The sequence below is a fragment of the Microtus ochrogaster genome, linkage group LG4, assembly GCF_000317375.1.
Source record: "Microtus ochrogaster isolate Prairie Vole_2 linkage group LG4, MicOch1.0, whole genome shotgun sequence".
In the NCBI taxonomy this organism is placed as follows: domain Eukaryota; kingdom Metazoa; phylum Chordata; class Mammalia; order Rodentia; family Cricetidae; genus Microtus; species Microtus ochrogaster.
In genome coordinates this window covers 20993170-21005677 of record NC_022030.1, presented here as the reverse complement: position 1 = coordinate 21005677, position 12508 = coordinate 20993170, and the positions used below count along the sequence as shown (strand labels likewise).

At 50.7% G+C, this 12508-nt stretch overlaps 1 protein-coding gene across 1 annotated transcript in view; it reads right to left on the bottom strand.

Moving 5' to 3' along the window:
* The window catches only part of Axl (AXL receptor tyrosine kinase), a 30978-nt gene that overhangs the window by 15920 nt on the left and 2550 nt on the right, over nt 1-12508 (bottom strand). The window contains exons 4-10 of the mRNA XM_005361169.3: nt 12116-12292; nt 6114-6194; nt 5884-5999; nt 2479-2689; nt 2066-2205; nt 1337-1487; nt 1093-1119 (exon numbers count right to left, since the gene is read on the bottom strand). Coding sequence (XP_005361226.1) covers nt 1093-1119; nt 1337-1487; nt 2066-2205; nt 2479-2689; nt 5884-5999; nt 6114-6194; nt 12116-12292 — 903 coding nt within the window. The remainder of the gene's footprint in view (nt 1-1092; nt 1120-1336; nt 1488-2065; nt 2206-2478; nt 2690-5883; nt 6000-6113; nt 6195-12115; nt 12293-12508) is intronic.

Below are 12508 nucleotides of genomic sequence, written 5' to 3'. Positions count from 1 at the left end.
CAGAGAGAAAGGTCACAGGACTGCTAAGGGTGAGGGCATTTGGGCTAAGGTGGGTAAAATTCCTGGAAAAGCAGCTATAGTGTATGGGACAGCTGTGGACTGTCCATTTTTCAGTGGCTGCAATTGTGTCGTGTGCAGCTGTGGATGTAAGGCACACAGAGTATTCGCACAGACACTGAACATAACTGGGCATGGTGGTGCCTGCCTTTAGGAGTTTCAGGCCAGCCTAGTCTACATAGAAAGTTCCAGACTAGTCAGGGGCTACATAGTGAGACCCTGTCTCAAAACAGAAGTTGAGAGCACAATGGACATGTGGGAGGAACGAAGGGTTGTAACAGGCTCGAGAGGAGGGCGAGCGAGGGGGAAGTATGAGCGGATCTGCGAAGAGCATTTAAAGAAAGTGAGTTGCGTTCTGAGTGGAGGCACAACAGTGCCCGAAGGGTCCAATGGAAGTAGGTAGAATGTTTGAGAATTGCTGAAGAAATATTTGAAAGAGAGAACCTCTCTCCTTCTTTCTCCTCCCTCCTTCTCTTTTCTTCCATTCTTCCCTCCTCCTTCCCTCCCTCCCTTCCTTCCATTGCTCTGTCTATTCATCCCTCATACCTCCCACTCACCCATTTATCCATTGGCCTGTCTATATATGCATTCATCTATATGTATACCAATTCACACTCCATATGCCCACCCAACATGCATCTGTTTATCCTGTCCGTCAACTCACTACTTGAGATCTGTCTCTGCATCCTAAGTGCTGGGATCTGTGCTCCGCTATCCTTCAGTCTTTTCCCCCACATACATACACCTATTTATCTTTGTATCTATCAGCCCCGTCTCCACATACCCATCCATTCATGCATGCATCAAACCACTCGGTGTATATTAATTTACCCCTCACATACCCATGTGTCCCTGAATCTATCCACCCAACCCATTCACTGGGTCATTCTAGACACCTCCATCCAGGACCACAGATATCAAAGAAGTGGAGGATTAGAGCAACATGCTTGGGAGGCATGAAGGGAGTGTGGAAAGTACGTGTGGCTTCACTGCATGTTGAAGGGAGGGAAAGAGAGGGGATGCAAAAGCCCTTACCCAGATGGTGGAGTGGCTGTCCTTGCCCTGTGAGGAGAAAGGACAGAGGGGAGATGTGCTCAGAGAAGGCAAAACTGGCGTGACACAGTGAACAGTTTGAGGGAGGCTCTGTGTTGGGCTCAGGGTGGGAACAGACTCTAAGTTGGGGGGGAGCATCCAGAGGCGTGGAGAGCAAATCAAGGGTGCCAGAAAGAGGCAATCCCAAGGGCAGCTGGAAGGGGCCTGGGCATGGCTTTGAAGTTACCTGGGCGCCAGGGCTCCAGGGGCACAGGAAGGCTCCAGGGCCCATCCCCAGCAGAGGTATAGGCTGCCACAGACACAGTCAGGTTAGCCACAGGCCTGTCCTCCCGAAGTTTCAGGGTCACCTCTCGCTTTAGTCCTATGTCCATAAGTACCTAGGAAGTCCAGAGATGACATCAGGACGGATGTTTAGGTTCAGAACTCCTAAGACTACAGCCTCTACTCTTCCTCATCCTTAGCCCCTCATCTCCACCCCGTCTCCATATCTCTAGCCCTGTGCACTCTGGAAGGCCAACTGCATAGAGCAGAGACTCCACCTCATTCCTAGCCACATCTTGAGCTCCAAACAGTATTTGGCACCAGGCACAGCTCAGATTTTGTTGAAGAAACAAAATCTCATTTTTTCACTTCCATCCAACCTCTTCTAACTTTCTACCCCCTCTCTCCACCTTGGGGTAAAGCTAGCCCAGATAAAACAATTGTATAAATTGAAGAAGCACCCCTTCCATAAGATGCTTACAATACCAAGCCCAAGAAGGTGCTTTTACAGTGCTCACAAAAAGACACTCCTCTCTGCCTTATGGACCCATTTAGGATCCTCGGCATTGCCTTAGTAGGCATGGTACAATGTATAGTACCCGACTTGCACAGCTGCCTGTGTCTACTTTGTCACCTCTTCCCCAGTTCCCTCTTCCCACAACCATTCCACCCTAACCCAGCCAGCAGCACCCACCTCGGGGGTGTCCTGGCCTCGATATGCCAACCGGTACCCTAACAGGGTTCCCTGCAGGGGCACCCTTGGCTCCTGCCAACGCACGAGGGCCTGGCTCCCATTCCGCATGGCGCTAACGTTCTCAGGGGGGCCCAAGGGCACTGGAGGACAGGGAAGAGGAAAGCTGGTACCCCCACCTCTTCCTGACCCCCTCCCCTGTTCCCACGAAGTAGGGCAGGTTGCAAAGAGCACACGCGTGGGCAATTCTTGCAGGCCTTCCATGAGCGGAAGTTCAGGGAGAGATCTGGGTAGAGGCCAGCAGGCAGGGGTCAGGGGCTGGACAAGGAGACGAAGGCCATGTGGGGTAACGGGGTGAGAGGAGAAGCTTGTAGAAAGCAAAGCACAATGGCATCTTCCTCCCAAGACCTTCTTACCTCCTTCCGTGGTCTCCACAGGAAGCCAATGGGTCCAGGGCGAGGGGCCCTGGCTGCTGGTGCAGGATACCCGGATGTGATATGGGGTATGAGGAAGGAGCTTTTCCAGCCGAAGCTGGTGAGGGGGCACAGATACTTGCAACGTGAGAGGTTCTTCTGGAGGATCTGGCTCTCCCAGCCAGATGCCCACCCCATCGTCTGACAGTACAGCCTGAAGATCAGGAAGACATGAGGACCAGAGAAAGGTCTCACCACTCTTGACTGTGGTCCCAGTGAGACTATATAACTTTGTTATAGTATCTATATAGTAGATATGTGGGTGTGTGTCTCTCTCTCTATGTGTGCGTCTGAGTATGCAGTTGTCTCCAAGTGTGTACACACCTCTTTGCATTCGCATGCATGTATATTGTAACTTTACAACAGGACAGCATGGACAGACACTCAGATTTGCAAAGAAGCCATATGGTCTCACCATCCATGTCTTGCCGTTTGCAAAAGCCACCTCTGGCAAGACTCCCTTTGCCCTTTCTGAGCCTCAACTTCCTCATTTAGAGGACCAGAGATACCTTGAAAGAAAGGTACAAGCTGAAGGAGTGGTTCAGGGTAGAGCACTTGTCCAGTGCACACACTGGGTCCCCAGTGTCACACAGACAAACACCCATAAACAAAGCCCCAAAGCAACAACAAAAAGACCAGACCAGGGGGCTGGAGAGATGGCTCAGTGGTTAAGAGCATTGCCTGCTCTTCCAAAGGTCCTGAGTTCAATTCCCGGCAACCACATGGTGGCTCACAACCATCTGGAATGAGGTCTGGTGCCCTCTTCTGGCCTGCAGACATACATACAGACAGAATATTGTATACATAATAATAAAAAAAAAGACCAGACCAAACAAACACATAAACAAAAAGATTAACTGTAGTTGTGGAGCTGGTGTGGTGACACACCTCCATAATTCCAGCTCTAAGTGAGGCGGAAGGCTCACCAATTCAAGGACAGCCTTGTCTCAGGAAAAAAAAAAATCTTATCTTGAAAAAAATGAACAGGGCCAGGCAGTGGTAGCGCATGCCTTTAATCCCAGCACTAGGGAAGCAGAGGCAGGGGGATCTTGTGAGTTCAAGGGCAGCCTGGTCTATGAAACGAGTTCCAGGACAGTTAGGGCTATACAGAAAAATCTTGTCTTGAAAAACAAAAAGAAAAAGCCAGTCTCCAGATCTTGCTCCTTATTGAGTGACAAGGGGACTTGTCATATGTCAAATGATGTAGATTAGTTTGTCTATACAGAATAATCTCAATTTGCTCTCTCCCTGACTCCTTTTTTTCTGAAATAGAGTGTCACTATGTATCCCTGGCTGGTGTGGAACTTGCTACATAGACCAATCTGGCTTCAAACTCATGCGATCCACCTGCCTCTTACTCTCCAGAGACAGAGACAAAAGGCATATTCCACTATGCCTGGTGTTGTTGTTGTTACAATTATTTATTTGTGAGTGTGAGTATGTGCATTACAGGACAAATTCTGTGAGTCAGTTCTTTCCTACTACACTTGGGTCCTGGGAATTGATTTCCTTTACCTGCTGAGCCATCTTGATGGCCCCCACATTGTTTTTTGAGACAGGGTCTCTCAATAGGACGTGGAACTCACTGATCTGCCATCTCCATCTGCCCAGTACTGGTATTACAAGTGTGTTCCACTACGCTCTTCTCTTTGGTGTTGGTTTGAGGAATCAAACTCATGTCCTCAAGGTTGCATGCTAAGCACTGTGCTGACTGAGACATACCCCCAACCTCCCTTTCTTGGCGTGACTGGAGACAAACCCAAAGGTCTTATACATGTCACGCAAATATTTAACCACTAAACTATACCTCAGCCCCCCAAAATATTTTTCAAGTGCCTACTATGTGCTAAGACCTTGTTAAGCCTCCTGTTCATGAGTAAGGACACCCAATTCCTCTTCTCCACTTATAGGCTCAATTCTTTTTCACCTTCCAGTTTTATAGATGGTGAGGTTGAGGCCCAGAATTTCAGTAGCTTTCCCAAAGTGACACAGTCCCCAGAGAGAGGTTGACACTGGTATTACAAGATCTGAGGAGGAGGTAGGCCAATGGTGGGAAGCAGGAGGGGACAGGCCTGCTCTCTGACCTACAGTGACAGACGGGAAGAGGAACCTCTGCCAGGACAAAGGGGAGATGGGTGCAGACAGTGGGCTCAAACCCACTCCTACTTCTCTTTTCCCTGGGACAGCCATGACCCTCCCTCAGGAACTGTCCAGCCTGAGCCTGTGGCAGCAGGAAGTGAGACCTGGAGAGGGAGGAACACACACTTCTGCTTTTCTTGGGCACTGCCTGGATGTGGGTAGGAGTGCAGCTGCGGCCTGACCGACACTGGAGGTCTTTCAAGTTGGAGAAACTTCAGGATTGAATCTCAGTTTTGGTCTTCTAGCTAGGGGGGAGGCCATTTTCCTTCCTGAATCTCTCAGTTCTATACCTTGAAAGAGAATGCCTCTCTGTGGTAAATTCTAGGCAGGGGCTCTACCACTGAGCCACACTTCCAGCCCCTTGGGATTCTAGGCAGGGGCTCTACCACTGAGCCACACCCCAGCCCCTTGGGATTCTAGGCAGAGGCTCTACCACTGAGCCACACCCCACCCAGCCCCTTGGGATTCTAGGCAGAGGCTCTACCACTGAGCCACACCCCAGCCCCTCACTGGGAGATTCTAGGCAGGGGCTCTACCACTGAGCCATACTTTCAACTTTTAACATCTTTTATTTTGAGATAGTCTTGCTATGTTGCCCAGGATAGCTCTAAACTCTTCATCTCTTGCTCTCAAATGCTGGCATAAGAGGCCTGTACCATTATAACTGGGCTGTTATATATTCCATCAAACAGCCTCATCAGTCTGACTTATATACTAGGCAACACTGGGGTGACCATGTGACTAACAGTATTGTCCTCAGAGAGCCCAAATGCCAGAAGAAGACAGACCTGCTGCAGACAGTGACAACCTAGAGTGGTCAGGGCGAAGACAGCAAGTATATAGTGCTGTGGCTGGAACAGCCACAAGTCCTGCTGTCTCAGACCTCCCCATCTGGCCAAGGTCAATATCGTCAGTTAATGGTCCATAATACATCTCCAGACACTGCTTTAAGTTGGCTACTTGCCTTCATTTACTGAATTCTCATTCCTATCCCCTAACTATTACCCTCATGCCCATCTTAGAGATGGGAGAACTGAGGTCCACAATGGTTATGGGATTTTCTCAAGTCCACACAGCCCACAGGTAAGATGGGGATTAAAACCCAGGACACTTGAATTAACTGGTGTCTTTGTTCTCTCCCAACACTGGTGTGGCAGGGCTAGTTTTCCGTGGGCACGGATGGAAGCGATCAGTGTCAGAGGGTCTCACCTGCAGGTTGCAGTGGGTAAGAGGGTAGATGCCACTCAGGCCAGGGGTCCAAGCTACCTCTAGCTCCGTGGGATGTCTTGAAACCACGTGGAGATGGCGAGGTCTCTGGGGGAGCACTGTGGACAGATGAGGGAAAGGCTGACTCTTGGGAACCGTCCCCCAAAGCTGGCCACATTCCCTCCATCTTCTCTGACCTCTCGTCCAGCCTCCCCAAAGCCTCTTGCTGTCACCTGTGATAGTGGCTGTGCGGGAGGTGGTGACGCCCTTGGCATTGTGGGCTTCACAGGAGAAAGAAGACGTCTTGTTCAGGCCTGGGGAAGAATATGAGAAAGCAGTCTAGTGTCACAGGGGGGAAGGAGAGACCCCAGGCTATGCTGAGCCCCCACACCTTGCTTGGCCTGGCCAGGTCAGTCCAGCCCACCTACTCCGCATGAAATGGGAGTGCAGGATAAAGAGAACAACATGTTAGGAGCACGGATTCCTTTCCCAGACACCAGTCTTATGCCTCACTACCTGAATGCAGGAACACACATGGCCCAAGCAGGCTCACATAGTTACACCGTCATACCCAGACAGTGGTCTGCACTGCCACATACACACATATACGGGTACACACAGAAACACGCATGCTTACATACATATACGCAGACACACACACACACTCAACTCACACAGACTCATTAAGACACACGAAGCGCTCACATCTGCCGAGCCAGACAGTACACACCTGTCATTTCAGATAATTAGCAAGCTGAGGCAGGGGGATCTCAACTTCAAGCCTGCCTGGCAGTGCGAGTCCAGGACTCAGTCTCAAAATTAGACAGTAAAAACAGATTGAAAGGGGCTGGAGAGGTGGTTCAATGGTTAAGAGCACTGACTGCTCTTGCAGAGGACCTGGGTTCAGTTCCCAGCACACACATGGCAGCTCATGACTGCCTATAATGCCAGTTCCAGGGGATCCAATGCCCTCTCTGACCTCCATTATCACAGCTTGCATGTAGTCCACACACCTACACTCAGGCACATACACATACATATAAAAGAAATAAATAGCAGAACGAAAGCAAGATTCTGGATGTGGCTCAGTGGTGGAGTACTTTCCCACGGAGTGGAAGGCCCTGGGTTCAGTCACCATCACTGCAGAGAAAGGGAGCCGGGCCCTTGCACACGTGTACCAACATATCAACACATACTCACACAGGCCCACACAGATTTCCAGAGAGGCACAAACAATGAACACACACTTAAGGACGGACGTGTGTGGTGTGTACATTGTACAGTGTGTGGTGTTTGCTCATTGATGAATTTGTCTCTGACACCTGCTTTCTCTTCAGTCTGCTACTGACACGCTGGCCTTCTGGTGTTTCTGTTTCTCTCTCTGTCTCTCTCTGTGTGTGTCTCTCTTACACACACATGCGAACACACACACAAACACATGCACACACACACAGTCTTCCCATGGGTACCTATCTGACTTCTCCCTCCTTCCTTTAGGCTTTCTTCTTGGATGACACACCTAAGCTAGTTACCCTGTCCCTGACTAGTCCGTGTAGAGTTGAAACCTGCCTCCATATCTTCCCTCTCCCTTGCTTTGCTGTTCCCACCTCCTCATTGCCAGCATGCTTCACAGGATACCCAAGAACCATATTGCTAAGGACTCTCCCTCAACAGACTGTCCGCTCTAAGAGAGCAGGGATCATCTGTTTAAGGAACCCTATGGTGGCAGCATGGCCTGGCACACAGTGGATGCTCCACAAATGTCTATTGAATGAGTGAGTGAATTTTAAAAAAGATTTAGTAGTGTGTGTGTGTGTGTGTGTGTGTGTGTGTGTGTGTGTGTCTACCACACATGTTCAGGTGACCTCAAAGGCCAGAAGAGGGCATGGGATTCCTAGGAGCTAGAAGTACAGGAGGTTGTGAGTTGGCCCTTGTAGGTGCTAAGAACTGAGCTCGGGTCCTCTGCAAGAACAGCAGATTCTCTTATTGGCTTAGCCATCTCTCCAGCTCAACTGCATCTTTCTGATTAAGTCCAGGGCTTCGTGCATGTTAATTCAATGCTCTACTCATGAGCCACACCCCCAGGTCCTCTCTGATGAATCTAGATAGATGCCCATTGCTAAACTACAACCCCAGGCTTCCTTTTGCTTTTTCTTTGAATTTCCCAGACTGGCTTGAGCAGACCCTGTAGCTCAGAAGGGTTTTGAACATGTAATTCTCTTGTCTCAGCATCTGGAGTAGCTAGGATTATAGGCAGGCAAAACTAAGCCTGAGAAGCAAATGAACTGGTGTCTAGGTGTGCAAGGAAGAAAGGGGAGATTGTATAATGTAACAGGCATGCAAGCCAGTTAATATGTTTTGAATAAACGTCTTTGTTTTTCTGGGAGAGATTTGTGGGCCAAGGAAACTTGTCTGAGTCCCTCCCTCATTTTTGTCTCTTTGCGTACCCACCCCTTCTGTGTGTACACCTGTGTCACCGCCATGCACACACACACAAAAGTACAAGTACAAACACCAAGACACAAGCATGCAAACACAGATATGCATTGCCCATTTGTGCAAGGTCCCTGATACACGTATGTGAGTGTAAAAGATGAGTGAAGGCCCTAGTATTGGGCCTGCAATTCTGAGCGTGGTGGATGCGGATGTGCGTGCGTTTGCCCATCTGTGTTTCATGGCTCGTGTAAGTCTGGGGACATCGTGTACTTGTGTGATTCTGGCATCTGCATTTGTGCGAGTGCGGAGTTCCCTCCACCTGGTATTTTGGAGAGTGGCCTCGCTAGTCAGACACAAAGTTTCCTTTTCTCGGTCAGCAGAGGGAGTGGAACTGGGGAAAATCTGTCTCGAAGGCCGGAAGGGGGTGGGCAAGGAAGCGCCCTAGCCGAGGCTGCCAGGGAGGACTGCGTTCCCGCCAAGGTCAGGTGCCCGCGCCGCAGCCCCCGCGGCCTGAGAAGGGATGCGTGGCCCAGTAAGGGCCGCTGGAGGTTGCCAGCGCTGGATCGCATCCAGCCACCTGGCACGTGGGGACCACTACGCGGGAGCTGGCGCCACAGGCCAGCCGGAGCAGCCCTGGGGCAAAGCGGGGAGGGGGGGGTTTCTGGAGCTCGGTTCTGTTCCAACCGCAGCATTCCTGCCCCCGCCTGAGTCACGGGGCGCCCCCCACCCTCCACTTCCGGCCTGGGGGCACAGCCTGGGATTCCCCATTCTCATGTCCCAGAGGCTGCATCTCAAATAAGGACTCTAGGATGAACTAAGGGGTCTAGGACCCCTCTCTCCTCCTGCACTCCATTGCTCCACAAGAGCCTGTGGACTCCAGATGTGTTTTCCAGATGTACTGCCCCGCCCCCACCCCATCCGCTCACCCCCACCCTTGGCTTTTCCAGGGGAATGAGAGATGGAGAAAGAAGAGGACACGCCCTGACTCAGAGAGGGACAGAGGCATACACACACGCACAAACTGACAAAATTCCTTCACAAAGCACCCTCCCCTCCCCCCACAGTGAATCACTCTTAAATACACAGGGGCCGTTATTAGCGCGAATATAAACACAAGAATGCAGTTCTGGCTAAGCTATACACCATCCACAGGGCGGATGCTGTCCCAAACACAGTGACATAAACGCCCTGGGACTTACTGGTAAACACATGGGGGCTGATGATGAGGTTAGCTTCCCCCCCCCCCCCCCGCACATACACACATAAGCCAATCAATGTGGGGAGGAACACATAAATACACAATCCAACCTGCACACATTCACTGTAAACACCTGGCCAAATAATATACATAGATGTTCATATTGACAAACAAATCTCAGCAGACTACGCACTGAGCACCAAACACATGTCAACACTGACAAGGACAAACAAATACTACAAACTAGGAAGCAATAAAAGTTAATGTTAACCCCACCACCACCACATCATACCCCCAAGAGACGGGGTGGAGAATGCCAAGCCTTTATCCCTGCCAAAACACAGACGCAGGCGGATGGGAAAACACAAGTATTGCGTAGCCACTATGGCCCTCTCTGGACGGCCCTCCGTGGAGACCGCAAGATGGGGATGTTGCCACATACGTATGGGTTGGCGCAGATGCATGGGTGACAGGTGAGTGCCTGGGGTTCAGTCACCAAGAATCAGGGGGAGTTAGTACAGGGAGACCCCAGAGAGAGCAGAAGCCTGTTATAATATTCTGCTGCGAATCTCAGCCTCTTTGTCACTCTCTTTTGTACATACTAAGACACAGAATTCATGTTGACAGTGCAGGGATTACAGGCACACGCTGCCATGCACCATGTGACCTCATGCCAGGACAGTGACCCACAGGTGCACTCCCGTGAGCCCATGTGTTGCCTTAATACACAAAAGTGCTCAAGCTAGCCATATGGTGTCAGCAGCTCTGGCCTCCACAGTGTCAACAGCCGTGGACACAGAACACAGGGAAAACCAGTAGCAGGTATTGATATTTAGTGACACCCACAAGAACACTCAGAGAGCCACAGAAGCTGGTCCCCAGTAAGACATACCCTCCTACAAGGCAGTTGGTGCTGATGGATACTCTGATTCAGGCGGGCATGGCTACATGTGTAGATGCCCCCCTTCCCCAGCAGATGTGTTCTGAGTTCCTCACCTCTCTGCAGGTGCTTCTGATCTGGTCATAACGTGCTGTTATTCACACGAGGACCCTCTCACCCTTGTGTGTCCCATTGCTCCCTCCCCCTCTTCTTGTCCAGCCAGGCTGACTCAGGCTCCGTTCCTATTCCTACCAGACCACTCAAGCCACAGGCCTGAGTCACCCCTCTGGGGGCCAGCACACTCATCACACTTCCTTGCACACTCAGGACTCCCAGAATGCTAAGAATGTGAGCCCTTCCCTCCACACCGAAAGACCCCTTCTCACCTCCCGAGGGGCAGCAGGTGAGGTTTTTAGGAAGCTGTTACTCTTAGGGTTTGGCTGCCTCCCGTGATGAGCTACCCCGATGTGTAGTTCATCTTCTTCTATAAGGGGACACTCTATGCGCAAGGTCCCCTAGCCATGTCTCTGATGACTGTGTGTTCCTAAGCAAAGTGCCCCATCTGTATAGTACAGAAAGGGAGGGTCATTCTGAAACAGGGGTCCCAACATTCAGATCACACTATCAGTGTCTCTCCATGCTGGGTCACTTTGGTGGCCTCTTCTCTTTTGAGACAAGGTCTTCTATAGCCCAGGCTAGCTTCAAACTCAGAATGTAGCCAGAGCTAGCTTTGAACTTGATATATAGTTGAAGGTGGTCTGGACCTTCAGGTACTGCTGCCTCTGCCACCCAAGTGCTAATGTTACAGGCATACACCACCAAGTATGGAGTGCTTTGAATGGACTCAGGCAAGGGCTTCGTGCATGCTAGGTAAGCATCCCACCTACTAATAAGCACCTCTGCCCTTTGTTTTTCCTTATCGACAGGGTCTCACACTGTAACCCAGGCTGCCTAGAATGCACTGCGTCATCTAGACAGACCTCAGACTGCTGAAAAGCCTTCTGCCTCAGCTTCCCAAGTTCGGGGATTACAGGTATGAGCCTTCATCTCGTCTTCTCTAGCTTTCCTTCTCTGTGGCTCACTTTCTCTACCTGTTCTACTTTGGGCTCTGTGTTCCCAGGAAACCCCAGCTGAGCAGAGACCTCCTCCCATTGGTTGAGGTCCAGGGGACACTTCAGGGCAGGAGGTGGGCAGGTCGAAGGAGGAAGTGGATGGAGGAGGTTGTTGGTTAGTTCTGATGCCCTGCTTGGGTTAAGGGCTAACAAAGGAGCAATAGGCCTACACACTTGGGCCACTGAACAGCTTAGAGGAAATTTGGGACAAAGAATGCTATTCAGAGAGAGAGGCTAGGGTGAACAGAGAGAAGCTGGGGTGAACAGAAACATACACAGAGAAACAGTGAGAAAATGTTTGAGAAACAGAGGGATGAAGAACAGACAGATGAAAAAAGTCACAGAGAGGAAAATAAGACAGTCAGAAACAGGGACAAGTGCACAGCCGCAGTGATTGATGGGCCTCTGGGCTACTCTTGGAGTCAGAAACAGGGACAAGTGGACAGCCACAGTGATTGATGGGCCCGTGGTCTACTCTTGGAGTCAGAAACAGGGACAAGTGGACAGCTGCAGTGATTGATGGGCCTCTGGGCTACTCTTGGAGTCAGAAACAGGGACAAGTAGACAGACGCAGTGATTGATGGGCCCGTGGTCTACTCTTAGACTCACCTGGAGCTTGCAGCCTGTGCTGAGAGCTCTGGCCTATGACGGCGGTCAGGGGAACGGCATCTTGTAGCCAGAATAGGTTCACGGGTTCAGGCGGTCCCTGGGCTTGGCAGCTTAGGTTGAAGGGGGTGTTGGCTGGCACAGCTTTATCCTCAGGCTCCTCCAGAAAGTATGGGAGACCTGGGCAGTTGGTGGTAGAAACTGAGTTCCCCTGAACTTCTCAGGGACCAGATTGTCATTAGGATATTGGAAGTGCTAACACTAGACCTACCCTGCAGGGTCTTTGACTTTTCCCTTATTCTGATTCCTTAATGCTTCTGTGCCTAGGACCATGCTTCCAATGTCTGCCTGACCACCTTGGGCAATATCCAGGGCAGAGCATGTGAGAGTCTCACC